This window comes from Amblyomma maculatum, chromosome 9, assembly GCF_055883805.1.
Source record: "Amblyomma maculatum isolate TAMU_Amacu chromosome 9, ASM5588380v1, whole genome shotgun sequence".
NCBI lineage: Eukaryota > Metazoa > Arthropoda > Arachnida > Ixodida > Ixodidae > Amblyomma > Amblyomma maculatum.
This window is the reverse complement of record NC_139352.1, coordinates 62944701-62971573: the sequence shown is the minus strand read 5'-3', so window position 1 is coordinate 62971573 and position 26873 is coordinate 62944701. Positions and strand designations below refer to the sequence as shown.

Below are 26873 nucleotides of genomic sequence, written 5' to 3'. Positions count from 1 at the left end.
GCGTGCGCAGCGGCGCAGCACTGATAGCACGGATCACGCACACGCGCGCGCAAGAAGAAAAAAAAATACAGTGGGAAAAAACCGGCTTGGCAACCTGCAGCAGCAGCGAAGTTGGCGAAGGAAGGCGGCGATATCTTGCCGCCCCCCCTCCCCTCTTCCCGCTCTCTTTCTTTCTCTCCCCTCCCCCCACATTTTTTTATTTATCTCATTGTTGCTTTCTGCTATTGGTGTTGTGCGCACGGCCTAGCGGCCCTCTCCACATTTCTCCACCGCCCCGCAGGCCACGCTCTTCCGCTTTCCGGAGTCTCCGCGGCAGCGGCAATACGTTGCTTCGTTTTCTCGTTTGTTGAGGCTGACAACGCGTTGATAGCACGTCGTTTGTGATCATCTCAGCAACGCAAAAAGATACATCATACTGCAATGTCACGGAAGAGAAAGGCGCTGACCTTTAAAGACAAATTGGAAATTTTAAATAAGGTGGACAAAGAGCTCAAGAAAAGGCGCACTGACGTGGCCAAGGAGCTAGGCCTGCCACTGTCAACGTTGTCTACGATCGTTGGTCAACACGACCAAATTATGCAGAATGTGCAGCACTTCGCGATGAATTCTAAAGAAGCCAAAACTGCCCACCATGTGAAGTTGGAAGAGGTTCTTCTAACGTGGTTCAGAGAGGTCACGGCGGCCGGCGTCAACATCGACGGAAAAGTGCTTCGTGAGAAGGCAGCGGGCATCGCACTCACACTTAGAATTGATGACTTTCAGGCCTCCGGTGGATGGATTCACTGGTTCGAGGTGCGTCATAATCTTTCCTACAAGACCGTTTGTGGCGAAGGAAAAAAAGTCGACACCTCCGCTTGGAAGACTGGATGACAACCACACTGCCGTCTTACATAGCGGGATATGAGGCACGTGATGTTTTTAATGTAGATGAAGCAGGGCTGTTTTACAATCTCCAGCCCGAAAAAAGTTTGTGCTTTAAAGGCGATGCCTGCCGGGGCGGACAAAAGAGCAAACAGCGGATCACAGTTTTGTTTTGTTGCAACACCGACGGATCGGAAAAGATGCCACTGACAGCCATTGGCAAATATCAAAAGCCCCGATGCTTTAAGGCAGCCGGTCGATTGCCCTGCGTCTACAAGGCGAACAAAAAAGCATGGATGACGTCTTCTTTGTTTATGGAATTCGTCACGTACCTCGACCGCAAGATGTCTTGCCACAACAGAAAAATAGTTTTGCTGCTGGACTAGTGCACCGCCCATCCAAAACAAATGACTCTACAGAGTGTTAAGGTGGTGTTCGTGCCCCCGAACGCAACAAGTCATTTGCAACCACTGGATGCTGGGATTATAAGGAATGTTAAGCACCATTTCAAAGCTTTGTTGATGCCCCGCCTCCTCGCAAAGATTGAAAGGAAGGACGCGAATCTCCAGATCACTCTTCTGGACGCTGTGCATTTTCTTGCAATTGCCTGGGATCGCGTCGTTCCTACGACCATCGCCAATTGTTTCGAGAAGTGTGGGGTTTTCAAATCCGCTGTGGCTACTGCCTCGCAAGTGCCAGACCCGATTCCCATCGATGTCTGGAATCAACTTGACGTCGACTGTTGCATCGACGATTTCGTCACCGCGGACGACGACCTCGCCACCTGTGGTCTCCGCACAGTTGAAGATATTGCGGAGGAAGCGTCATCACAGCCTGGAATTCCATGCAGTGACGAAGATGACGACGACCAAAGCGTTGATGACCCACCGCCAACGGCAGCAGAAACGATGCACGCCATCGATGTTCTGCGGCGTGCCGTGACCTCCGAGCCTGTGCTGGAGAAGACAGCAGCCCAATTTTTCAGTTTTCAAAACTCTCTGTTATCAGATCTCGCGGAAAAGAAGGTGCAGAAGGATATACGCGATTTCTTTCAACGAAAATAAATATTTCATACCTGTTGGAAGGCTTGAAAACGGATTTTGCTCATTTTTTGGTGATACGAAATTTCGGGTGATACGAAAATTTTCGTCTCCCATTGAATTTCGTATCACCGAGATTCTACTGTAATCGACACCTTTAGCAGACCATGTTGCGTGCTGCTGTCTGCGTTACTGCATTTGCAAGGTCCCTCCCACCGGCAGGGCTCCCACACCGATTGGTCCCTACGCGATGAACATGCGCTAAACTGACAGGCAAGTAGCGCCATCTGGCGGCCTCAAGGCTAGCTGCCACGTGTTGGGACCAATGAAGCGCGTGTGCGCTGCCGGTGGGAGGGGTCCCGCAACTCCAGTAACGCAGACGGCAGCACGCAACACGGTCTTTTAAAGATGTCTAATGAAATTGTGGCTGCATAGCTCAATCTGACGCTCAACTTGTTACATGATGCCTAGTGAGTTCGTCTTGTTTGGGGACTTATTTTTAATGCTGCTGCTTTCTTTCTTTTTTGCTAATGTTTACGCTACTTTTTTAATGTTACATATAATGCATTTACTGGCACCTGAAAATGGCTGCAATGAATGCAGGAGATTAGTTGCTTATTTTGGCTCATGCTTCGCTTCTATAGTTTGCTAGTTTTGAGCTGGTTCTTTAGTGAGTAGTCGCACACAAAAGTAAAAAAGATGCACTTAGCTGCAGCCTGTCTAGCTTCTTTGAAGGAGAAACAGGTGCAGTTAACATCCACCTGAGAAGTTCTTTATAGTTTGCAAGGAGAACCCTGTACACAGCATTCTCAGGCTACTGTAGTTGAAGGGAAGCTTTGCGGATCTGGGCTTTGATCTCGTGACTGCTGCCTGGTTAGGACCAAATGCTTAAATTAGGGCATTTGGTCCATCTACTGAATTGACGAGAATAGTTTTAGGATGGCAGACCTGACCATCAGTGGCAGTTAAGTGGGAATGGCTTTAGGTCACTGTGTTCAGAGCGATTCTCCATGACAGAGGTTTCGAGCTGTGAATGTGTTGAGAGGATGATTTGAGGGCCAGCGAAAGTGGGTGCAAAAATCTTAGGGGCCATAGGTAGTAGTATACTATATAACAGAAAGGAAGAAAATTAAAGAAGAGGTAGGTGTTGTTGCTAATTGTAATAAAAAAAAAATTGTGCCCATTCCAGAAAATTGAGCAATACTCTGTCGGATCGCTCTGCCGCTTCACTCGTGCTCCATGCTACTGCATCTGAAAAATAAGGCCAAACTTCCAGGCTGGTTAAAGAGTGTGAGTGTCACTGAAGAACTGTGATTGTGTGTGTAGTGTAGCGTCTGCTGCAAAAGTCTGCGGTGCTGTTCGTTCAAACAACATGCTGGATTGTAAACTTTTGTAACAGACAGAACTTGAAATAAGCACGCACAGCTACCCTGATCCCGGTCACCCGACAATGAAAAAGTAAGCAGCTTCACAGAGGAGCATGGGTTTTGCAGGGCCTGAACTATAAATAAAAAGTTGCTCGAATTGTCCCAAGACACCGGTTTGAGAACCACTGTTTGTGAGGTAAAATTGCTCACCCACATATCAGGTCACGTTTTCTTCCATTCTCTTCTCTACTGCCTTCGTGCAGCTTGCTGTGCAGGGGAATGGCCCATCCCCTGATGTCCTGCAGGAGGAGATTGCATGTTTGCGCGAGGCCAAAGAGGAAGCCGAGCAGAAGTACAGGTGAGTTGCTAACAGCTTCTACAGGCTTGCGGCCCTTTGCTGCTTCTTTTGCGAGTTCGAGTTTCTGTAGACAGTGTACCCTGCCAGGTTTTGCTTTTGACTGGAGCTCCTCACTAGTGGAAAGCATCACAGCTGCATCACAAAGTAGCAGTTTAGGCAGAAGCAGTGACGTTAAACAGAGCTTTCATTGCTTATGTGCGTGGTGTTCTGTTCAAGACAATCCAGTTAGGTTAGGTTAGCGTGGAATAGGCCGAAGTGGGATAGGACGATGCAACTTTTCCGGCTGAATGGCATTGTGTACTGCACGCTGTGAACACTGTCTTGCACCTCATCAGGTTGCATGAACAGAGTAAGTGGTGTGTAACGCACTTTTGGCTGACGCCACGATCACTAGTCGTAGCTGTGCTAACTGGGTTATACTGGGTCGGTTTCCTGGAAGCACTTTCTGTGGTTCCCAGGGACCTGTAACGAAACTACCCCGCCATGGTAGTGCAGTGTTTAGGGCACTCGACTGCTGTACCAAAGGATGCAGGGTCGAATCCCGGCCGACGCCGACGCTTTTCGGTGGAGTCAAAAAGCAAGGTGCCCATGTGCTGTGTGATGTCAGTGCACGTTTAGAATGCCTGGAGGTCAAAATTTTCGGAGCACTCCACTACGGCATCTCTCATGGCCTGAGTTGCTTTAGAATGTCCATAAACCAAGCCGTAATAAAGTTGTAATTGCTTATAGCAGACTGTTTTTGCTATGGTAGCCTGCCATTAATTACATTTGGCCATTCTTTAAGGCGCTTTGGTTCTGTGTGCTTTTATTTTCATCCATGTTACACACAAGAGGGACCGTCAACACCAATTGAAAACTGCTGATGGTCCCCAGCGCTAAAAAGATTTGAGAGCCCGTGCTGTAAAGGTTTTGCCCTCCACCTTTCAAAAGCCATGGGGTAGGAGGGTCTCCAAAGCTAGAAGGAATCAGAACCCCTCTCATAGAGGCCTTGCTTGACATCTTTCAAAAGCCATGGGAGGTCTTCAAGGATTAAAAAAAAAGAAAGAATTAAAGCCTCCTCTTGTAGAGGTTTTACTTGTCATTTTTCGAACCGCATTGACGGTCCCGAAGGCTAAAAGATTGGGAGCGATACTTAACCTATGCTGAATGATGGTAGCGTTAATAGCTCCCACCTGCTTCTTCATTCACCTACTTGCCCTCACTCAATCACTTATTTTGTGGCTTAATGTATGCTTGTATTGTCTCGCACATGCTCATCACCAGTCCCGCCACATTATGTGAAACATCAGCCCGCATTCATATAGAGCCTCACTTGAACTGAGCTGTACGAATATAGCTGCTTGGCCTAGTAGTAGCGTCGGATCTAAGAGTTCTGGTGGGTTTCAATCCCTTCCAACTCGGCCATTGCAAACGAGGAGCCATGTTGATTTCACCTGCCATCTTGGCCATGTCATCAGGTCTCGTGACTTCACATGACCTGGCTACCAGTCCGGGCCCGGCCATGTCACCGGCTAACTTCCACCTGCCCAGGCCTCGTTCGTGGTTTTTTTGGTTATAATGCCAGCACTGTCTTTTCTGCCGGGCCTACGACGCTATCGTGTGCAAAAAAGTGGTAGGGTTTTACCATATTTAAACCAAGTGGGATGTACGGTAGTTTTTGCACACAGACGGAAGTTGACGGAGATGACCGCACATAATGCGTAACGCAGGGTTGGGTTGCAGTCTGCTTGCGGGTCGATAAGTTGCGGCGATAGCTGCGACTTTCTGTATTCACTTCCCGTGAGAAGTTAGTGGGTTCGAATCGACATGGCTTGATTGGTGGTGCAGGCACACCCTGAAGCAGCTGGAGGCTGTGTCGGCACAAAACGAACAGGTGACCCTGATGGCCTCCGACAACCGGGAGCTGAACAAGAAGATCACGCTGCTCTCGCATGAGGCCAAGGAAGTAAGGCTTCTTTCCCTGTCTTATTTTGTTTTGTATTACTTGTAAGCGTACTTCCTCCTACCTTTTTCCACCAGTAAAGGGCACACCAGTGGAGTAAACCGTTGCTATAAGCACGCTCTAATATACCGGCTGTAGTACTCTACATAGTTAAGTTTGTTTCTTATACTTTATGGATTTGTACAGATACAACATCATGAAATGTTGCAGCAGGCATTCAAAGAAGTTGCACAGTTGTCAGTGGCTTGCACTTAGCGAAGGGATAATGGCATGCAGCTACTGGAGGAAGTACTATTCTAAATGTAAACAAATATAGCAACATGGAAGTTTATGTTTGTGATCACGCATCACAAGCTTTTTGCTCTAGGCGCTCACTTTAATCATAAATTTGATGTCCAATGCACTACAATGCGTCAGAGTTCCCGTGGCTGGAAGTCACCGTCAAAGAACAGGAGCTGTATTCTGTGGGAATTCTTGTGCCATTTCATTCTTTCATCCCTTAATCATTGCTCGTCACAGCTCATGATGTCAGTGATGATACTTAGTGAGTAACGTCACTTGCTAGCAGTTGCGTTTAATGCGAGTTTGACCAAAGTCAGAGGTGCAAAGTGAAAGAATTGGTGTTAGGGATGGCTTCAACTCTGTTCGGAAAGGAGCCAGTGTTACATTCTTAGACTGTGGTCTCTCTGTTATTGTGTAACTGTTGATAGTATGTTTGTTCTACAACTAACAAGAGCAGTGGGGACATAAAATGGCATGTTTAGGTTGCAAGGAAATGCAAATGCCTGGTACGTTTCTTGTGCATCTGTTCTAGCAAAGAAAACTGTGCTGGCTCCTTCTGCATTGTTTTTTTACTCGGTAATTTTTTTCATTTGGAAGAAAGTAAAAGTAGGAGCTTTCAGGGTATAAATAAGCAAAAAGCAGAGTGCTTTTTCGATGATAGGGTTGAACAAGGATATATCAAATTCAAATGTGATTGCAAAATAGTTGTATATATTGGTAGTCTAATGTAAAAAAAAAATGTTAATTGATAGGTTGTCTGTGACCTAGAAGCAAGGATGCATCGCACCCATGTTTATGACATGCTGCTTGCAGTGGCATGCCGGCATCACACCACTTGTTAGGCATTGTTACCAGGCATAACCTGCTTTACGTCAAAGCTGCAACAAACGATACCTTGAGACTAGCCACTGCCTCTTATAGATGTCTAGTCCCGTCACCAGTATGTTATAAATAGAATGATCTCATTTAATTTAAGATGCAGTTTGATTTTCAGTCGCAAAGCTTGTATGGCGTGGGTACTGCAAAAATGAGATCAATGCCATTTATTTGAGAGCAACTCTCCTTCACAGCAATGGCTGTAAAATTGTTACTTCAGCTGGTATGGGATTTCATCCCTGTCTTATAAAGAAGAAACGATGGTTTGTAATAAGTTAAACTGATGTTTCACTTTCAACTACGTTCTGTGTGTTCACTTGCACATTGACGACTCTCCTTTGTTGACAGAGCCAACGAAAATATGAGACAGAGTGCGAACACAGGCGCAAGGCAGAGCTCAAGCTGCAGGAGCTCTGGGCTAAGCTGGAGTGTGAGCAGCAGTCGCGGTCTCAGCTGGCCTCAGCTTCTCAGGTACGTGTGTGCGTGCGTGTGTGTGTGTGCGTGTGTGTGTGTGTGTGTGTGTGTGTGTGTGTGTGTGTGTGTGTGTGTGTGTGTGTGTGTGTGTGTGTGTGTGTGTGTGTGTGTGTGTGTGTGTGTGTGTGTGTGTGTGTGTGTGTGAACGAGCGATCTTGACAGTGCTAGCTTTAAGACCCCCAGTCCTGAATTTTGCTGATGTTTGCTTGCCTGTCCAACCCTCTCTTCGCGACCTTAAGTGCAGAGGAGATAGAGCTGCATCGGACGTGGCACCTCACACCTCGCGCGTGGGATAAAAGGGGTGATGGAGTCCGTCAAACCGTGTCTCTTGTCTGAGTGTCCTTGTGAGTGAAGTGGGTACGTCCGGTTTAGCTTAACCTGGTGAAGCAGGGCTAACACACCTACCATATTTTCCGGTTTATAAGATGCACTCCTCATATTTAAAGGCTTTCAACAAAAAAGTTGGTATATAAGACGCATCTCAGTTTGTTCAGGCTACGGTAATAGGACTTGACTATATATACTTGCTCGACCATCACGTGCTATGTGCCTGAAAGAAAATTTGCTACGTGGGCGTGCGAATGATAGAAAAAAAAAAAAAAAGAGGTGACATTTATGCACGAAAAAACTCTTGTTCAGTGAGAACAGGAACTTTATTATTACACAAAGCCTTGAAAGTCTTCATCTTGGTACGCGGTCGCCGATTTCTCGTGACAGCGCTCAGGCATCCTCTTTGCGCTCATAATCATTGTACTGATTGTCGCTGCGCACGGGCGCTTTAACGCACGTGGCAAAGCACATGCAAGAAGGAGAAACACATGCAATAGCCACCAAATAATGTTGTAAATCGTAACTAGAAAAGAGAGTTGGTTTGATCTAGCTTGTCTTGGCAATGTGAAAAGGGCAAGAAGCATGCCACATAATGGCATTCTGCCAGTGAGACAGCTGAACAATTCTAGAACACTATAACTACTGTAAACATTGCAATCGCAGGCATCGCTGCCGTTACCGTTTCACGATAGAGTTCGTTCGCCTATGAACATTTTGCAAAACGGGAAAAAAAAAAAAAAACGCGCATAAGATGCATCGCACCGTTGTATAGAACGGACGCACTACCAAAGCTTTTGTCAAAAAGAATCTCGTCTTATACACTGGAAAATTTTTGATTAAACCATGCAAATCTAGCTGTAACTTCTTTTTTTAACAGTCTCAGTACTTGTCTTGCATATGGTATTCTGCTCGTGTTCTCTGGACGCATGTGCTGTGTGATGTCAGTGCACGTTAAAAAACCCCAGGTGGTCGAAATTTCCGGAGCCCTCCACTATGGCGCCTCTCATAGCTGGAGTCACTTTGGGACATTAAACCCCATAAACCAAACCAAACTATCTTCTCTGGATATGGTTTTTTCTGTTGTTTTGTTCATTGACGTGCACTTGCCATGTCTTGGCAGACTCAACTCTACTGGTCTCCTCAGGCAGTTCATGCCAGTACTATCATTGTGGCCGACTTTTCTGTGGCAGGCGGCATCGGACAAAGCGTCGGCCCTGGAGAAGCAGCTGTGGGAGCTGAATGACAAGCTGAAGCAGGAAGCGGATGCAACTCTGAAGCTGAAGAAGGCCAATGCAGAGCTTGCCTTGAGTGCAGCAACACGGGAGGGTGCCTTCCAGGAACTGCAGGAGACCGTGGGTGCCTTGCGGGGACAGATGGGCTCCCAAGAGCGTGACCTGTCTAACCTGCAGATACAGCTTGAACAGGTGGGTCTCCCTTCTGAGTCACCTTTGCTGCTTGTTGCCTCATATAGATAATTCTGTTTCAGTAAACTTTGTGGAGCGCCATTATATTCCGGTGCTGATTAAAATGAATACAGCAAATGAATGACTATTTTATGCATGGAACACGTAGAGGCACCTCTAGACCTGATGTCAGTGGCTGGTCAAGAAAAGGGCTTCTGGGAGCTTAACTTATTCAGTAGTGCTCATCCTGCCCCACTTATTATTGTCACACTTGGTTTAAAAATATTCTAATGGTGCCAATGTATGAACAGTGTTCTAAGCAAAAAAGTGAAGCATTAGGCAAATGAGCCATAAGCTGTGGAATCATTAAAATGCATGCAGCAGTAGCATTGTATTGGAAGAGCTTCTTTTTTCAATGTAGTGAATTTCAAACTGCACTATTGGCTGCACTCACTCTGTGTATGCTTGTGGCTATCAAATCTGGCTCTCTCTGTAAACATGCTGTCATTTCGTCAATTGTGGTGCAGTTTTGGCTTTCAAGGTTCATAAAATGCCCCGGCACCATTGGATAACATCACTGCCATTCTCAACATTTCCACTTATTCTCACTTGCGCCACACATTGGGCATACTCGTGACTCTGACTGTTTGTTTTTTGTCCCATTCATGATGACTTGGCAGGAAAAATCCACATGGTCGTCACGTGTCCAAGAGCTGGAAAGCCGGAGGCAGGCCCTCCAGCTGGAGCTGGAGCGGTTGCGGGAGCGTGAGGCTCACGCCCTGGAGGAAGCCCACCGGCTGTCAGCGCGGGTCCTCGAGCAGGAGAAGCAGCGTGCTGTGCTGGAGCTGGAGCTGCGCAACACCCAGAACCGGCTCGACCGGGGCTCCAACCAGCAGGCCACCTGTCCTGAGAAGCGGCCGCGGGGGGGCGCGGACGACGAGAACAGTGCCGAGGCCTTGGCAGCCCAACTGGCTGCTGAGCGACAGGCACGCCAGCAAGCGGAGGCCACAGTGCAGGACCGCGAGCGGCAGATGTCCATGCTCAACGTCGACTACCGGCAGCTCCAGGTGAGGGGGTCCCCCAGCGCCGACAATAAGAAACTCATGCAGCTGCAACGCGCCAGCTTTTTTTTTTTTTTGTAATATTGGGGTCTGCTGAAGGTCGAAAGGTTTGTGCTAGGAGACAGCTGCTATTCATGAAAAGCCCTGAGGAATCTGCCTTTCATATTTTAAATTGAACCATTGATTGAGGTGGCGATTGGAGCTACCAAATGACGGTGACAAAAAAAGGCAATGACTTTCGTGTGCTCAGAACTACAGTAAAATTGACAGTGTTCCATTTATCTCATTAGGCACACATACAGGAAACAGTTAATGCAAACTGTCATCTCAAAGTGTAATTAAAAATCTATAAAGATTTTCATGGCGCACTGTAAACTCCTAAGTAGCAGAGCTTTGTTACTAATTATCTTGAAAGGTTCTTGAGTTGCAATTCAAATGTTTGAGAAATTCTGCCTTTGAAAATGTAAAAGAATTGTCATAAGCCAGCTGCTTGTGCAGTGTTTTTCAACATCTTTACCTTGCAGTTAGCTCCTGTGTCTTAGCCTAAGGGCGGCAGCACAGATTGCTCCCATAGCATTATCAATGCAACCACCTGATCCAAATTCAAGCCGTGTGCTGCTACACACAACTCCTTTCATGGCCTTTTGTCGTCTTACTTCACGCATCTTTTGTTGTTTGTGGGGTGGAGCTTGCGTTGCAAAGTAAAGCTAGAAAATTTCGACTTAAAGTTTTGCAGTGCGCTGATAGCCCAATTCTCTTATTCAGAACCTTGATTTGTAGTAAGGTTGTGCATTGTGGGCGAGTCGGCGCTGCATTTTTGGGTGGGTGAAAAAAGGCGAGAAACGAGAAGAGCGCAAGACTGTAGCTGTTTCCCTATGCTCCGCTCCCCTGTGTCTCACTCCCCTGTGCTCCACTTCTGTTTTTCACTCCCCTGTGCTGCACTCCTGTGTTTCACTCCCCTGTGTTTCACTCCCCTGAGTTTCACTCCCCTGAGTTTCACTCCCCTGAGTTTCACTCCCCTGAGTTTCACTCCCCTGAGTTTCGCTCCCCTGAGTTTCGCTCCCCTGAGTTTCACTCCCCTGAGTTTCACTCCCCTGTGTTTCACTCCCCTGTGCTCCACTGCCCTGTGCTCCGTCATCATGTGCTCTCTCTTCACTTGTGCAGTTCCTTCTTTGGCTGGTTTTCACTCATTGAAACTCTCTTAACCTCTAAATGTTTGTCGGTCCTTACGATGTATGTTTAATGGGCTTCACTCTATATCTGCTTGTGGCTGACGCTCTCTGTGGCGGCTGATGTGTAGACTCAGCTGCAGCGGCTTCAAGGGGAGCACCGCCAGGAGGTGGAGAAGGCGCAAGCCCTGCAGGCCCAGCTGGATGAGGAAGCCCGTCGGCGGGTGCAGCTGAGCCAGCAGGCAGCCCAGCAGGCGCAGGAGGTGGCGCGGCTGGCACAGCGCGACCGCCAGGCACAGGCCGCCCTGGCTGAGGCACGCCAGGCCCAGCAGGCCGCCCAGGAGGAACTGGCACGGATGCGCGCGTAAGTGGTGGCCGCTGGTGGGGGCGTTTATACCGCAGGCAATGAGCCGGACCACTTTGTACTATTCTGTGAAGTGCAAAGGGTATCTTAGCCCTTTTGTGAGCAGCTCGAGGGGAAGAGACGGAATGGTTAGTTTTCATGCAGCCATTTAGTGATGCTGTTGTATTAACACGATAGCGTTCAAGAACCCATGCACCGAAAATTCGGCATCGGCCCCTGGCGCCAGCGTTGTGAGTGAAAAATCACGACCATGGCACTGGCGGGCAGTGGCTAGCAGCTGACATAGCCACGCACAGACTGGACTTAGGTTTCCTGATGTTAAGTTTGCCAGGAGCTGCCAACTCTCCTTTCATATGGGAGGGTGATATCAGAATGAGCCTGCCAGAACCCTTGTATTAACGTTACCTCTAGGCCAATGTGACTACAGCTTGACTAAAGCGGGGCTTTTTATGTGAGCTGATATCCTACGCTATTGTGTCACACTCTTAGAAGGGGAGTGTGCTTCCCTTAATTTTTTAATATGTGGGTTTCAGTAGCAGCCCATCTGACCACTGCAGATCTGAGCTCCTCTAGATAACGGGAAAATCTACATATTTGGAAACATAGATCATAACTTCAGAAAACCTGTGCGAGACATTCAATAAATGAAGCATAATTGAAAGGTGTAGAATAGAAGCAAGACAAAGGAACACCCGACTGCATTAAATAGCACATAGGGCAGATTACCCTTCAAGGTTTCCAATTTAAACCAACAGTGTTTATATTTCTAACAATACAAATTGATTTGCCAATGGTTTGCATGATATGTACCATTTTTTGCCAAAATTAAACTTGATTTACTTCTTGGCCGTGCAATGTAGCACTTTGATGACGCCTTTCAAACAGTAAGTGCCCTGTATGGTAACGAGAGCACTTGTGCTAAGCCTATTATAGGAGAGCCTTTTTTGCCTTTTGAGGTGACTTATACACTCTGCTATATGAGAGAGTAATAAACCTTGCAGCCTGATTTACTTTTGACTAAGACAGTGCATGCTTTGCAGTCAAGAATGTGGTATTCAACACAACACTTTTTTTCTTACCATGCATGCCTGTCACCTGTTCCTTTTCCAGGGCAAAGAACGTGGATGATCTGCAAATGAAGGAGCTCCAGGACCAGCTTGAGGCTGAACAGTACTTCTCGGCAAGTCACTGTTCACATCCCCACTGTGCCCCCACCTCTTCCCGCACGTCTAGGGAAGGTTTACTGCATGAACTCGTGTGGTGGTATAGCATGGTTCTGCTCAGAAAATTTTTAGAGGTGGACATTTGGATACGGGGGCCGAACAGTGGTATAAACAAAATAATGACAACACAGAAAGGAAGGAATCTTTATTACTCACTGCATGAAGTACTATTACCAAAGTGAATAGTTAAGATCAGTCTTGTTTTGCTTCTGCTGGGACTTGCGGTGTAGTGTTGCAAATTTTCAAGTGACTGTGGCTGATGTTCCGCTTACTCTGTGCTTTGCAGACACTGTACAAGACTCAGGCCCACGAGCTGAAGGAAGAGCTGGACGAGCGCAGCCGAACGGTGCAAGAGTTGGAAGAGCGCCGCCAGGTGCTGAGCCGCGAGCTTGAGATGGCCACCGTGCGTGCTGACTCACTTGAGCTCCATCGTTCAGTCCTCGAGGACACTGCGGCTGGACTGGAGAAGGACAGGTGCGGTAGACCTTGCTTTGATCAAGTTGCATTGTGGATAACCTGGCACTCATGGATGTTATGGTCAATCATGAAGTTAGTTACCATGTAATAAAGGATACATCTAGCCCATGACTAGACCCAGTCTGTGGTACCGTATAAACTGTATTATAGGTCGAGTGGGAATATAGGTCGACCCCCTTACCGTGAAGTGAAAAAGAAAAGAAAAATAAAGCAAGAAAAAGAGGTGGAGAAGCGCATACATTTACAACCTCAGCTGTGTCCCTACATCACCGGGGCTATGATCTCGCTCCAAACTTACAGCAGCATCGTCGGAAGACGACTCTTTGCTGCTCGCCACCTCCCAGAGTGTGTCATCTGATTCCATCAAGCGTGTTGCTTACGCAGCATTTCTTGAAAGGTTGCATGTGAACAGCTGATCTTGTCCACAGCACCGCACGCTCTTTTCTGAAAAGCCGGACCTTCAAACTGTTGCCGAGAGAGTGGCCATGTTGCCGTTCGCTTCGGCGAACATCACTTTTTCCGGAAAGCCACTTTAAACTGCCTCCACATGCCGTTATTCATTGCTAAGGAAGCATTCTATACTCTCATAGGCCGAACGAAAGAGTGCACACAAAGATAAATGTGCTTGGGACGGAAAAAAAAAATTCTAGCAACTGCAGGATGTCAATATGGTTTTGGCTGTCCGTTCACGAGCAGACATGCCACTTGTTTCCAGACTGTGCCTCAAATTCTGCTAAAGACCGCTATAAAGACAAGGGGTGACTTTAGCTTGCTTCTTTTTTTTTTTTCTTTTTTTGAGAAAAAATCTTTACCTATAGTTTTGTTTATACGGTACACTCATGCCAGATCCAGAGGTGAACTCTCTTTCTTCTGAAGGTTTCCAACTGTGCTAATAGCCATGTTGATTCAAATTTCGCTGAGAGCAACTCTCGTAAACTTCACCATGTACTTCCTAACAATGGATGAAATGCGCTCAGAAGTGATGGGCCACAGAGCTTAAATGCAGTGTATTGGATGGAGAAGCAATTCAGAGTACTTGTTCTAGCGAGAGTAGAGAACTGCACTGAAGTCTTTGAGAGAAACAGTATCATGGAAGCAACTGAACTGTGGAGCAATGAAAGGACGCGAGGTAAGCACTCATCTTTTTAGGCGAACAATATATGCAAAAATGCTCTATGTGGTTCAGACATCAGGGTCTGGTAGGGATTTATTTCAGCCATCTGTGCTGCAATCGGGCTTTGCAATTGCTGGGCAAAGCCAGAAACGTTGGAAAAGGATGTGCATTGTTGATGTGGGACGTTCACTTGTCACTGACACAGGGCTGTCCGTGAGCTGGAGCTGGAGCAGCTACAGAAGCAGCTGAGCACCGAGCGGTCCGTGCACGAGGCGGCCCTGGCCCAGGAGCGCCAGGAGCGCCAAGCTGAGCAGGCACGCCACGAGCAGCTGCAGAAGCAGCTCGCCCAGGAGCGCATGCTCAAGCTACAGGCGGTCAACAAGCTGGCTGAGATCATGAATCGCAAGGACTTTGCGGGCAGCGGCAAGAAACGGGCAGCTGGGGACCTGCGACGGCGCGACCGTGAAGTGCGCAAGCTGCAGCAGGAGCTCACCCTGGAACGCGAAAAGTACTCCCAAATGGCCAGCCGCCTGCAGAAGGAGCTCGCCGAGCTGCAGGTCAGTGACTGCTTTTCTGCGCTGTTTCAGTTGACTGGCAACGCTCAGAGTGGCTCTTTGCTACCTGCCCTGTGATCTTCTTTTTCTGTTTTGAAGTTTTGTGTCCATTGCAGTTTTACAATGCTATATAGGCAACCCACAATTCGTTCGTATCGTCGTTAAGAATCAAGGATTGGAACACTGCCTACAAAACGAGCTTCTCAAGCTGCAGCCGAGGTGACGTGTGTCTGTTCCATATTTTGTTTGGCTGAGGTATGTCAGATGGGAAATTCAACTAGCATTGGCAGCAGGAGACTATGCTGCTCGTGGACAAGTGCCGTGAAGGCCACATGACTGGTTTCGACGATCAGTTACTAACTCGGAGGCATGCGAATCTGGCTATACACAAGACTTCAGCATGCTAAATTTATCCAGGTTCATGTTTTTGCTGCGTCTTTTGCTAGTTGTGACATGGAGCTTGAGTCAGAAGCTCAACACTGCAGCCTATATGTTTAACTCTTTAGCAATATCTCTTCCACCACATTGCAGGGGCAAAGCGTGTGAGGTGTTTACATTATGCCAAGCTTGTGTCAGCGTATAGGATTGTAGTACTCGGCTACATGTCATGAGTAACAGGATAACGTAATGTGTCTGGATAGATGGCAAGACACACTGCACCAAGTTGAATGACTCCGTTCAACTTTTCTTGTCCAGGCAACGGCCCACGAGGAAAGCCAGGCTCGCACCAAGCTCCAGATGGAGCTCGACTCCAAGGACTCGGAGATGGAGCTTCTGCGGAGAGTGGCATCCGCAGCCGCCCTGACCTCCCCGGATGCGCTGACACCCACCGCGAACTCAGGTGGTGGTCGGGACGGGGACCTCCAGCGGCTGGAAGGCTGGCTGTCGGTGCCGCAGAAGCAGAACATCCGGCGCCACGGCTGGCGGCGGCAGTATGTGGTAGTGAGCTCGCGCAAGATCCTCTTCTACAACTGTGAAGCTGACCGGGCCAACGCAGACCCCGCACTGGTCCTTGATCTGAGCAAGTTGTTCCACGTGCGGTCGGTCACCCAAGGGGACGTCATACGGGCCGACGCCAAGGACATTCCCCGCATTTTTCAGGTGGGTGAACGGCACGGTCTCAACCCTTCATAACGGGTGTCAATTTTTTATCAGATATGTAGGGAGGAAATTAACACAATTGCTGGCGTATATTTCGCACTCATCGGTACCCTGAGAAGGGTCCATATAATAGAACAGTCCGAAAAATTTACGAACTTCAGAAAAATCAATTTACTATAACAAACTAGCTTAAAAAATTACAAACTTTGCCACTTGTGTTCTTTTTGTAGGTAGTACTGTTATGTTGCAAAAACCAGATGTATGCGATAAGGGACAAGGCGGGCAACGTCATCACGAATATGGACAAGATAGTCAAAGTAGCCGAGGAGTTCTATACAGATCTCTGCAGTAGCCAAAGTAGTCAGGACCGTAATGAGATTGGCGGTAGGGAAAAACAGTCAGACGTTCCGCCAGTGACGAAGGACGAGGTCAAGAAAGCATTAGAAACTATGAAAAGGGGGAAATCAGCTGGAGAGGATCAGATAACTACAGATTTGCTGAAGGACTGGGGGGATATCGTGCTAGAAAAACTGGCCAACCTGTATACGCAGTGCCTGGTGTCATCGACGGTACCGGAACCATGGAAGAATGCAAACATTATCCTCATTCATAAGAAAGGGGACTCTAAGGACCTTAAAAATTAGACCAATCTGCTTACTGTCTGTTACGTATAAAGTATTTACTAAGGTAATCGCTAATAGAATCAGGACAACCTTTCTCTGCAATCAAGCAAAGGATCAAGGAAACGGTACTCTACTATCAATCATATCCATACCATCAATCAGGTGACAGAAAAATGCTCGGAATATAACCAGCCCTTATACGTAGCATTCATTGATTACGAAAAAGCATTTGACTCGGTTGAAACCTCGGCGGTGATGCAGGCATTGCGAAATCAGAGGGTAGACGAGCCGTACGTGAAAGTGCTGGAAGATGTATACATAGTGGCTGCACAGCAACCATAGTTCTGCATAAAGAAAGTAACAAAATTTTCAGAAAGAAAGGTGTTAGGCAAGGAGACACAATCTCCCCAGTGCTATTCACAGCTTGCTTAGAGGAAGTATTCAGAGACTTGGAATGGGAGCAGTTAGGGATAAGGGTAGATGAATACCTCAGTAATCTGCGATTTGCTGATGACATTGCCTTGCTAAGCAACTTGGCGGATGAACTGCAAATAATGATTGATGACCTAGACAGGAAAAGTAGAAAGGTAGGCTTGAAAATCAATATGCAGAAGACTAAGGTAATGTTCAACAGCCTCGGGAAGGAACGGCAGTTTACATTAGGTAGCGAAGCACTGGAAGTAGTAGGAGAATATGTCTACTTAGGACAGGTAGTAACCGCAGATCCGGACCATGAAAAGGAAATAACAAGAAGAATAAGATTGGGATGGATTTGGCAAGCACTCGCAGATTATGACTGGCAGCTTACCGGTACCGCTCAAGAGGAAAGTATACAACAGTTGCATCTTACCTGTACTCACCTATGGGGATGAAATGTGGAGGCTAACCAAGAGGGTTCTACTTAAGTTGAGGACAACTCAGAGGGCTATGGAACGAAAAATGGTAGGGGTAACATTAAGAGATAGGAAGCGTGCAGAGTGGGTCAGAAAAATAACTCGTTACTGACATTCTAGCGGAAAATAAGAAGACGAAATGGACATGGGTAGGACAATATAGTGCGAAGAGAGGATAACCGATGGTCGCTGAGGGTAACAAACTGGATTCCAAGGGAAGGAAAGCGTACCAGGGGTCGGCAGAAAGTTAGGTGGGCGGATGAGATTAAGAAGTTCGCAGGGGTCAAGTGGATGCAGCTAGCACAGAACCGGTTTAAGTGGAGAAATATGGAAGAGGCCTTCGCCCTGCAGTGGGTGTAGTCAGGCTGATGATGATGATGACTGTTATGTTGTGTGCAAGCTTACAGTCACTCCTGCCTACGCCACCTCATGTCACCAAACTATGAGATACGGCCGCTAGTCATGCCATGAATGCTGCGCACTGTTTACGTGGCCGTACATAGACCAGCCCGTTTGTGTGGATTTTTGTTTGTTTGTTTGTCTCGGGGGAGAGCAGGGGGTCTTAAAGCAGCAAGAAGAGGGTACAAACAACCAATGTATCGAAGCCAATCCAGTGGTTGCCTTTGTTTAAATCCGAGGTGACATGTTTCACGGCATCAAAGGACCACTTGTACGCGATGCCAGTGCATACTCTTACCTTGAATCAAAAAAAGGATCTCCTCAACATTGCTGGTGCATACCGTAAAAACCTCAATAATTCAAACACTGTTAATTTCAAATCATGGATAATTCCTACGGTGCCATAATTTTCGCGTAAATTTGACGGGATAATTTCACCAAGCATCTACTAAGCTCTTAGGATATAAAACATTCATGCGATCTATTTTAGAGTACGCCCACACTGTTTAGTTCCCGCACACAGCAACTAACATAGGAAAACTATAAAAAATACAAAGAAAGACAGTGAGGTTTATTCATAATAATTATAGGCGTACTGACTCCGCAACTTACCATGCAGCCATCTCGGGTCTTGCGACACTCTCAATAAGAGCAAAGCATGCGAGTTTGAAATTTTTGTATCAACTATTGCATAACAATTTTAACTTCAATGTGTCAAAATATATTTACCCATCACAATCTCGACAGACACGTCACCAACATGCTCTCACATTAACTGAATATTCCTGTCATACAGATGCATTTAAGCATTCATTTTTTCCATCCGCCATCCAAGAATGGAACAAAATAGATTCTTCCATCACCCATGCGCCGACTTTAGCAATATTCGCTAAAAAGATTGAATCCACTATTTCTGCAGAGTAATGCCCTCAATGATCCCCAAGGGGCTCTGATTATTTACTTACATTAATGCTTCACTTTTTCTTTACTTTTTGTACTAAACAGTTCATAAGCATTCGCATAGTTTTAGTTTGTTTGCATAGGCTAGAGTATCAGTTCTTTAGTACTGATAGAGCTATCTTCATATGCTAATCTGATCACGTTTTGCTCGCCTTGGCGCCTACTTGTTACCTGTGTGTTGTTCACTGCTAACACTGTTTGATTATTTCTTGTTGATAACATCTTCAAAAGCCACTTGTACATTGTCAGCCATCTGAAATATTTGTATTATCGGATTTACTTAAACATTTGTTATTGCCGTAATGTGCATTCTACTTGTTGTTTGTGTTCAATGTAAACATTCTGTATGCCCACCTGCTTTGGCTTCGTAAGGGGGCCTGCAGTATTCAAAAAAAAGAAATGCGCTCTTTTACAAAAAGATACCGTGTGGCAGAGCAGTTTCACTTGGCAATCTTATATTGTCTATGCACGAGTGCAGCACGTGCAAACGTGTTATAGTAGTAGCTCCAGAACTGGAGTAGCCTTTATTTTCTCAGCCGTGAGTGCAATCTCTCACTTTCTGGCGTGCAGGTGCTGTATGCAGGGGAAGGGGAAAGCAGGAAGCCAGGTGACTGTCCAGATCCTCCTCAGTTCAAGGATGTGAGTACCACATGCTGGCATTGTCACACCTCTTCTCATTTCCACTTTATCATTAATTTAGCTTTTTGTTTCCTTTTCCTGACCGCACATATAGCAGTTCTCGTATATATATATAAAGGAGAAAAATAAGGTCTGTTTTGAGAATGCTGTGGTTAAGGAAGTGTGGGTAAACGGAAAGGACCTCAAGTGTGTGCAAACTGTGTCCTGAGACAGAATCTCTCCCTTGGCACAGTTGAGCACACTGGAGCACAAGGGCCACGACCTGGTGCCGATCTCGTTCCACATGCCGACCACTTGTGAGCTGTGCCCCAAACCGCTGTGGCACATGTTCAAGCCTCCGCCAGCACTTGAGTGCCGCCGGTGCCGCCTGAAATTGCACCGGGACCACGTCGACATGCTGGCCCCTTGCAAAGTGGACCCCACCTCGGCCAAGGAGCTGCTCCTGCTGGCGCCCACGCCCGACGACCAGCGGCGCTGGGTCGCCCAGCTGAGGATCCGCGTCGATGCCTGTGGCTACGCCGCATCCTCCTCTGCGGCTGCCGCCTCTGGGTCTCCCGGAGCCATCCGACTCCGGAAATTTCCCTCGACGGCATCTTCGAGCTCCAACACATCAGCATCATCAGTGTCGGGGCCTGGTGGAAAGGCAGCAACGTTGCCGAGCCGCAAGTGCTAGTCTCCTCTTCGTGTCCACCTGTGGGCTGTCCCGAGAGCATTCTTACGCAGTTCAGTGGCAAACTGAGCTCGCGGCCGCCGCTTTCAGGTGCTCCGGATGCAGCGGGGCTTTCGAGTACCTTAGACGTAGAGGTGCCCTGTGGCCGCACCCATCTACAGCTGGTGCATGCATTCTGTACGACCTTAGTAGTGAAGTGGTAGGGCTGCTTCTCTTGCTATGGTGCTCGGGACTTCTACTCTCACCTAGCAAATCAGCCAACTCTGTGCTAAGCAGAAGGAGGCAACTTCGCACACAAGATGGGTCTGTCAGTGTCTTTCACGTGAGTCACCGATGGTTCACGTGCGAGACTGGCTTTCCCTCCACAAATATTTGGATTCGAGCATGCTCCCACTCCAGAGGAAACGCAGATTTCGAGCACCGGAGTTGAAACCTCACATTGCCACTGTTGTTCTTTTTTGGAGTTCCTTTGCTCGTGCCTTTTCTGGGGAGTAGCCGAAAGTCTTGTGCTTTGTGACTTCACCGACACCAACATTAAATTTCAGTCTGGCTAGCCAAGTTTGGAAAGTTTGCATGGCTGCTACGCCTAGTTCGAGGTGGCTCCAGACCTTGTAACTGACAACCTAACCTTCACAGGTTGTGGTTGTTTCGTGCAGTTTTGATGAAGTTCCTCTGGTAAGTTCTCATGTGCGTGTGGTACTGAACTTTGCTGCTTCTGGATATTGAACGGTAGGTTCTCATAGCTGACATGGAATGTGCTTTTAAACACCAACGCCTTTCGAAATGGAGGAGATTTACGTGTGGACAGTTGTTCCTGGCATGCTGTATGCGTCAGACTTGCAACAGCATATTGTGTGGCTCTCTTAATATGCCATTCAGGTGTGCATCACGATGTAGAACAAGCAGGGCTCAGCTGTTGTATGGGAGTCATTCAGATGCGCATTTAATCGGCGCCAACTCTAGCGCCTCGATGCAGGCGTCGGAGACGAAGTGCCAGTCAACACGCATTGAAAGAAAATCATGTATACTGGGCTTGTAACATGGCCATGCTTATCTCTGCGTGCTCCTTTTGTTATCAGCCGCTCATCTGCTGACTACACTGTGCTGCTGCCCATGACAGTGGCACCATTCCTAAATTAGGCATAGGCACTTTATGTTGCCTGGTAGTTTGGCGATCATGTAACGCTGTTTTACTGACTGCTTTCTCTATCGACCTCAGAAGCATCATGTTGACTACTGTAATTTTATTTGAGTCCTTGCTGTGGTACCATACTGTCACCCCGCTACCAGTGTTGACGTTTGTTTTTAAGATATCGCCACTTGATATCACACAGCCTTAAAGTGTTGGTATTGTTCTGCCGTCGTCAGTGCATTTGGTTATGTGTTGTTACCTAAAGAGTCAAGCTTGATGCTTGTTGGCCAATGTGCAAATCGTTACGTTGAGCTAGGCATAGCACCATTGGGATGCTTGCCACAGTTTTTAATTTTGCCCTGCCTTGTATGGGGTGAGACGAAGACTTGTAATCATTTCGGTAGCCGAGCTGAGTCAAGACTGGGCCTTTGTTTAGTCGATTTCTCAGTTTTTAAATAGTGAGGCGTCACTTTTCCAAGTCACTAGTACTGGCATGTCACGTGCTGCTAGCAAGTTTGTGTATGAACCTTTTGTCCGTTATGGTGGAAGCGTTGGTGCAGTGTTTAGCTGAGGCCGGGAGCTTTGTGTGCAGTCAGCGTCTCAGACAGTCTCAGAAGCTGCTGGTTTTTCATCAGCATCCACGTTATTGCAGCAACATTTAGTACCACATTGATATCCCATGTCAAAGCAGCCCTAGCGGTTTTGGCACGTTATAGCCTGCCTGCTCAAGATCACTAAGCCTTCTCTTGTGCCATGGTGGCAACTAGTCCTTATGGCATTGGATATTTATCACGTTAGCATTGCGGTTCTCATTTTGTTGCGCGAAAACAAGGATACATCAGCATTGCTTTTTATTCTTTTCTCTTACAAAAAAAAATGGCATGAGTAGTACTTGCAGACATTTTTCATGCTGCTGAATCAGAATTTTTCTTTAGTTGCGAGAGTGAATTTATGATCATTGCGTGTTGTATTCGTTATGCGTAAGTGCCCATGGATGAAATATGCACCTATTATCCTGTGCATCTTGCTCCCGGGTTTTTTTTTTTTTTTTTCGTTTAGGCATTAATGCAGTCTATTTATAAATGTACAGAAGATTGAGTAGTTACTTGTGAGTTGATGGCTTTGGGTGCCTCTATAGTGGCAGTCAGACTTCAGGTGGGGGGACGTGTTTTATTATTGGATGGAAGAGAGGACAGTCATTGGAGCTGAACAAAAAGTTTTCTCCTGAGAAACTGGCGCCTGTTATTCGAATTCAGTAATCTGTTTTGTAGCATTAAGTAATAGCAGTCAAAGAACATGTTCCCTAACTTTTGCGCAGAATTTGAGGCTTGTTAATAACCTTTTCCTCATTTTTTGTCAAGTTTTCCATCCGTTTATATAGCGTAGTAGTATTGTACAGTTATCTCAGTGGCCTCTTTATTATATTTTCTAAGTGGTTTCAAAAGTTGTCTAGAGGCATTATACTCTCTGTTCATAGCTAGACAGCCAACATCAGCTTCTGCTTTTGCAATTTATTGCTGCACAAACTTTTGTCGCAACGTCGAAGCACACTACATGACTCTTTTGTCTCTTCTGCGAAGAGGACTAAATGTTTCAAAATGTGCTCATACCTGTCTTCAATTGTGCATTAGCATAAGCACTTCTGAAAGCAGTTGTTTCTTTCTGCTGTCTTTGCCCAAATTTCCTCGTGTAAATGTTATCCTGTAATATGTAAAGTGTTGACAGTGTAGAAAGATTGCAATGGCATTCTCAGCTCAATGCTGAAAATGCTCTTGCTCCTCCTGTGGACACATTGATGACGAGATGTAGCGTTTAAAATGTGTGCGGTCTTGTTGGGTGGACAGAGGACTTGGGAAAAGTGAATCAACATTTGTGACACCCGTCATCAGTTAACTCTTCCTGATAATTTATTTGTGCCATTACACAATTGGACACCACGCTGCAGTTAAGGGAGATAGCTCTTAAGGCTATTTTTCCTAGTTTTTGACCAAATTTGATAAAACCTGGTATTCTGATTAAGTTTCTTGCACTGATTTCAAATATGTAACTATTTTTCCAATTGGCCAATTAGTTCAAGAGATAAATGAAATTAATTGTTTGTAATTTGCGGAACAATGAAGAAAGTATCGCACTACAAAAAATTTACATGGACACTTTGCTAGATACTAGAAAGCATAATGAATACAATCTTTGGAAAAATAACTTTAAGAGCTATGTCTCCCCTTAAAGCAGCCTGCTGCCGTATCATACAGAATGAGAATTGGATTCACATTTCGAGATCGCTGCTGTGTAGCATGCTGTGATATTGCTGTATTAGCGTGTTTGAAATGCTTATAACCGCTCGTGGAGATTTCGAAGTGACCTGCTATGGATACTTCAATTTAGCATGACTGGTTATGACAGCATAGGCAAGTGCTACTCGCTTGACAAAGAACAGCAACAGCATGAAAGCAGCTTTTGCACCTGTGTGAGCTGTCTGGCACCCACAAAGTCGTTTAGTACAAAGGCAGAGTTTACTCTCGTTAAACCCTTTGCTTTCTTTGCTACTAAGGTAACATTTCAGATAGTGGCCAGTTGGAGTCATCTAATTGTTGTAGGCATTTTTTACTGGGCACATGGCACTTCATAGCTACGATCACACTGTTACTGAACTTTATTTGGTTGGACTGCTCTGAAACCTGACTATTAAATCCTTCCTTGAATGTATGATATCTTGCCACATGCCATTCTGACATGCCCTGTTTATCCTCTGCTCGTTGTTCGTTGATGCATTATCAATTAATTGTCTCAAGAGAGAGAGACTGCTTAGAGTTGTGCCATTGTGTCCACTATGAGTGGTCAGAAGAAAAAAAAAAAAAACCTTCCTGGTTTTCTGTAGAAGTGTTAAGTCTGTCCGCACTCCGTAACTAACCATCAACTGCTCAAGCCTGCATCCACTGTAGCTGCCCAAGCAACTTTGCTCAAGAGTCTTCTGGGAATCTTTACAAAGTGCCTTGTTTTCTTCAAGATGTGTCTCTTGGTGAACCACTTGTAGTATACCTGTAAACCCAACTGAGATCGTAAAGTGCCCATATTTGAAAAGGAAGTAAATAACAAAAGGAAGCTTTTGGTTCTAATCTTAATAGCGACGTGCTTTGTAGGAAAGGAGGAATGACTTGCGTTGAAAATGGATTTCTTCCCCTGCGAAACGTCTCCAATGCAGTGAATGGAAACATAATTGCACCATTGCAGCATCTGTTGCTTGTTTCAAGAGGTCTCATCAGAGTTGCGAAAAGTAACTTCCTCAAAGCCCAGCAAGAAAGGATACAGACTGTAATGTTTTATAGTGCTGAACATTTAAAATAGCCCTTATGGAACATCATGTGGAGAAAGTTCACTCTTTTGTACATAGCCACGTCATGTATGAGCTTACGATTGTTTGTAGTAGGATGTTCCTTGTTTCATTGCTGTGCAGTCTTTCTGAGACTTAAGCTGTTAACATAGCATAGAGAAAAACAGAAAGCTGATGTAATGCCCAATGTTACTTTTGCTGAGATGTCCTTGGCAACTCTTACAAAGGCATTGAATAAGTTGTAAGTTTTTAACTATTTTAAACTTTGTCTGTGTTGACTTTTCTATCGCCCACTCGCCTGCAGTGCCATTGTTTGGTAGTGCAGAAGTGTTTCTTTCAACTGAGGAACAAGGCGTCTTTTGCGCTAATCATTTCAGCGAAGCTTTAGCACTCCCGAATGTGTCAAAAAGCTGAGCTTGTCGCTGATTTCTATGACTTTGGTCATCTCCAAACTGCAATTTGTTGCGCTTTTTTTTTTAACTGCGCTTCAGTGTTGCTGTGGTGCTACTTGTTGTCACCTTTCCTCGCCAATCATTACGTGCTAAGTTGTGCTAGTTAGTGTGCCAGCATTGTCTCCTGTTTTTTTAACTTCAGCGCAGTATGTTCTTTTTCTCTCGCGCTGAATTGCTAAAGAGAAGTTTCATTCCGTCTGGCTGGTACCATGTTGTTTAGGTGCATATGAGCGTTTAAATAAAACCTTTTTTGGGTCTACGAGGCTGGTGCCTTATTTCTTGCTTAGAGTCATGCCTCATGGTTGTAGTATTGATGTTTCTTGGGAGAAATGAGAAAAACAACAACAAAAACTGCCGTTGGCAACAACTGCACATGACCTGCAGAGGGTTTGTTACTCCTCTAACCAGCAACAGCAGTAAACAACAAAGTCAACATTTTAATGTTTTTATCTACTAAACCATTCTGGTCTATGAACAAGCCAGGATCCTCTGTAGGCAAACGGCTGCTCTCACGTGGACATTACTGTTTGTTGTCATAGCTCTGTTTTCGTGTAGTTTTGTGAGACCTCTTCCCTGTCGTTACGCTTAACTGATGTTACCGAATGTACGCGAGTTGCAGTTCGCTGTCGTTACACAACTCACTGCTATGGCTATCCGCCATCGGCTATGGTAACCACTACAAATAGGTACAGCAAACAAAATGCATGATGCACAGTGGTCGGCAGAACGAATCTGCATGTACAGTATTCATTTATAACGTTGTATCTCGAATGCCCTTCGGCTCGCGCGACGACAGCGCGCTCAAGCATCGTCCGAGGGCAGCACAGAAAAGTGTGTTAAGGTTTGTTGTTCTCTTAAATAATAAGCCCAAGGATCAAGGAATGTCTAAAATTAACGTTAATCGAGGATCGCTGACCCGTACCGAGGTGCTGGTAGGAGCTGCGATGGAAACAAATTTCTCTTCGTAGTTGTGTAGCAGCAGCAGCCGGTGCGTCGCCTCGTCCGATCTCATAATTAATTTCATTTCATTGTGCTACAATGGGATTGACAGTGAGGCTGTTATATTAGTAGCCCGTTTACTACAGCACTGCTCAAACCCGAAGCGTTGTCCTCCAGTAGCGTCGATACGAAACGACGACCAGGGAGTAGCACCTAGACTCTTCGTGCTCGCTGCCGGCTCCAATGCGGTAAACTCGCAGCATCCGGTACTGCAGGCATTTTGAACTTGCTTGATTTCATGATGCGGCTGGAGCCGGATAATTTTCGACGTTCTGTTTAACAAAACATCGCGCAAATGATGCTGCAAAGATGGGGTGCAGTATACGCGTGCGCTTTTTGCTGCGCGCCATTGGACGATATTCGAAGGTTAATTGTATAAGCGCGCTGTGCGCATTCAAACGCAATTCAGTGAGTGAATGCCCGGGCACTCGTGTGCACATTTCAGACTAGCACAAATGTGACGACTTCGCTGTCGCTGTAGACGCACTCAACAGCGCCGATGGTGTGCGCCTTTTTTGGAGCAGCTGGTAGCTCCAACACTTACGATAAATGTCCAAGCTGTTTTACTTTGCTCGAATAATCAATAATCCTTTCAGTCGAGCTGCGAAGCCAACTTAAACAACGTGCATGCAGAAACACTGCCGGCACCTCTCCAGAGATACCGATAATGACGTCATGATGGCCCCGGCCATTCATGGCCAACAGCGCGCAGCGTTTGCTCGAAGTGCTGCTGCTCGTATTCTTGTAAAAAACTGCCACTTGCTCTCACTTCCGGGATT

The 26873-nt window shown here is 46.3% G+C and overlaps 1 protein-coding gene across 2 annotated transcripts in view; it reads left to right on the top strand.

The window, feature by feature from the left end:
- The window catches only part of Rok (Rho associated coiled-coil containing protein kinase), a 57986-nt gene extending 32632 nt beyond the window's left edge, over positions 1–25354 (top strand). The window contains exons 10-21 of one of the 2 annotated variants that reach the window (XM_084578877.1): positions 3544–3626; positions 5454–5571; positions 7075–7197; positions 8721–8954; positions 9614–10000; positions 11295–11527; positions 12638–12707; positions 13037–13224; positions 14547–14898; positions 15592–15996; positions 19442–19510; positions 19743–25354. In XM_084578877.1, coding sequence (XP_084435003.1) covers positions 3544–3626; positions 5454–5571; positions 7075–7197; positions 8721–8954; positions 9614–10000; positions 11295–11527; positions 12638–12707; positions 13037–13224; positions 14547–14898; positions 15592–15996; positions 19442–19510; positions 19743–20183 — 2703 coding nt within the window. In that variant the 3' untranslated portion in view covers positions 20184–25354. Of the gene's footprint in view, positions 1–3531; positions 3627–5453; positions 5572–7074; positions 7198–8720; positions 8955–9613; positions 10001–11294; positions 11528–12637; positions 12708–13036; positions 13225–14546; positions 14899–15591; positions 15997–19441; positions 19511–19742 lie in introns of both variants that reach the window. The other variant, XM_084578876.1, reaches the window with a different exon arrangement.
- The last annotated feature ends 1519 nt before the right edge of the window (positions 25355–26873 follow it).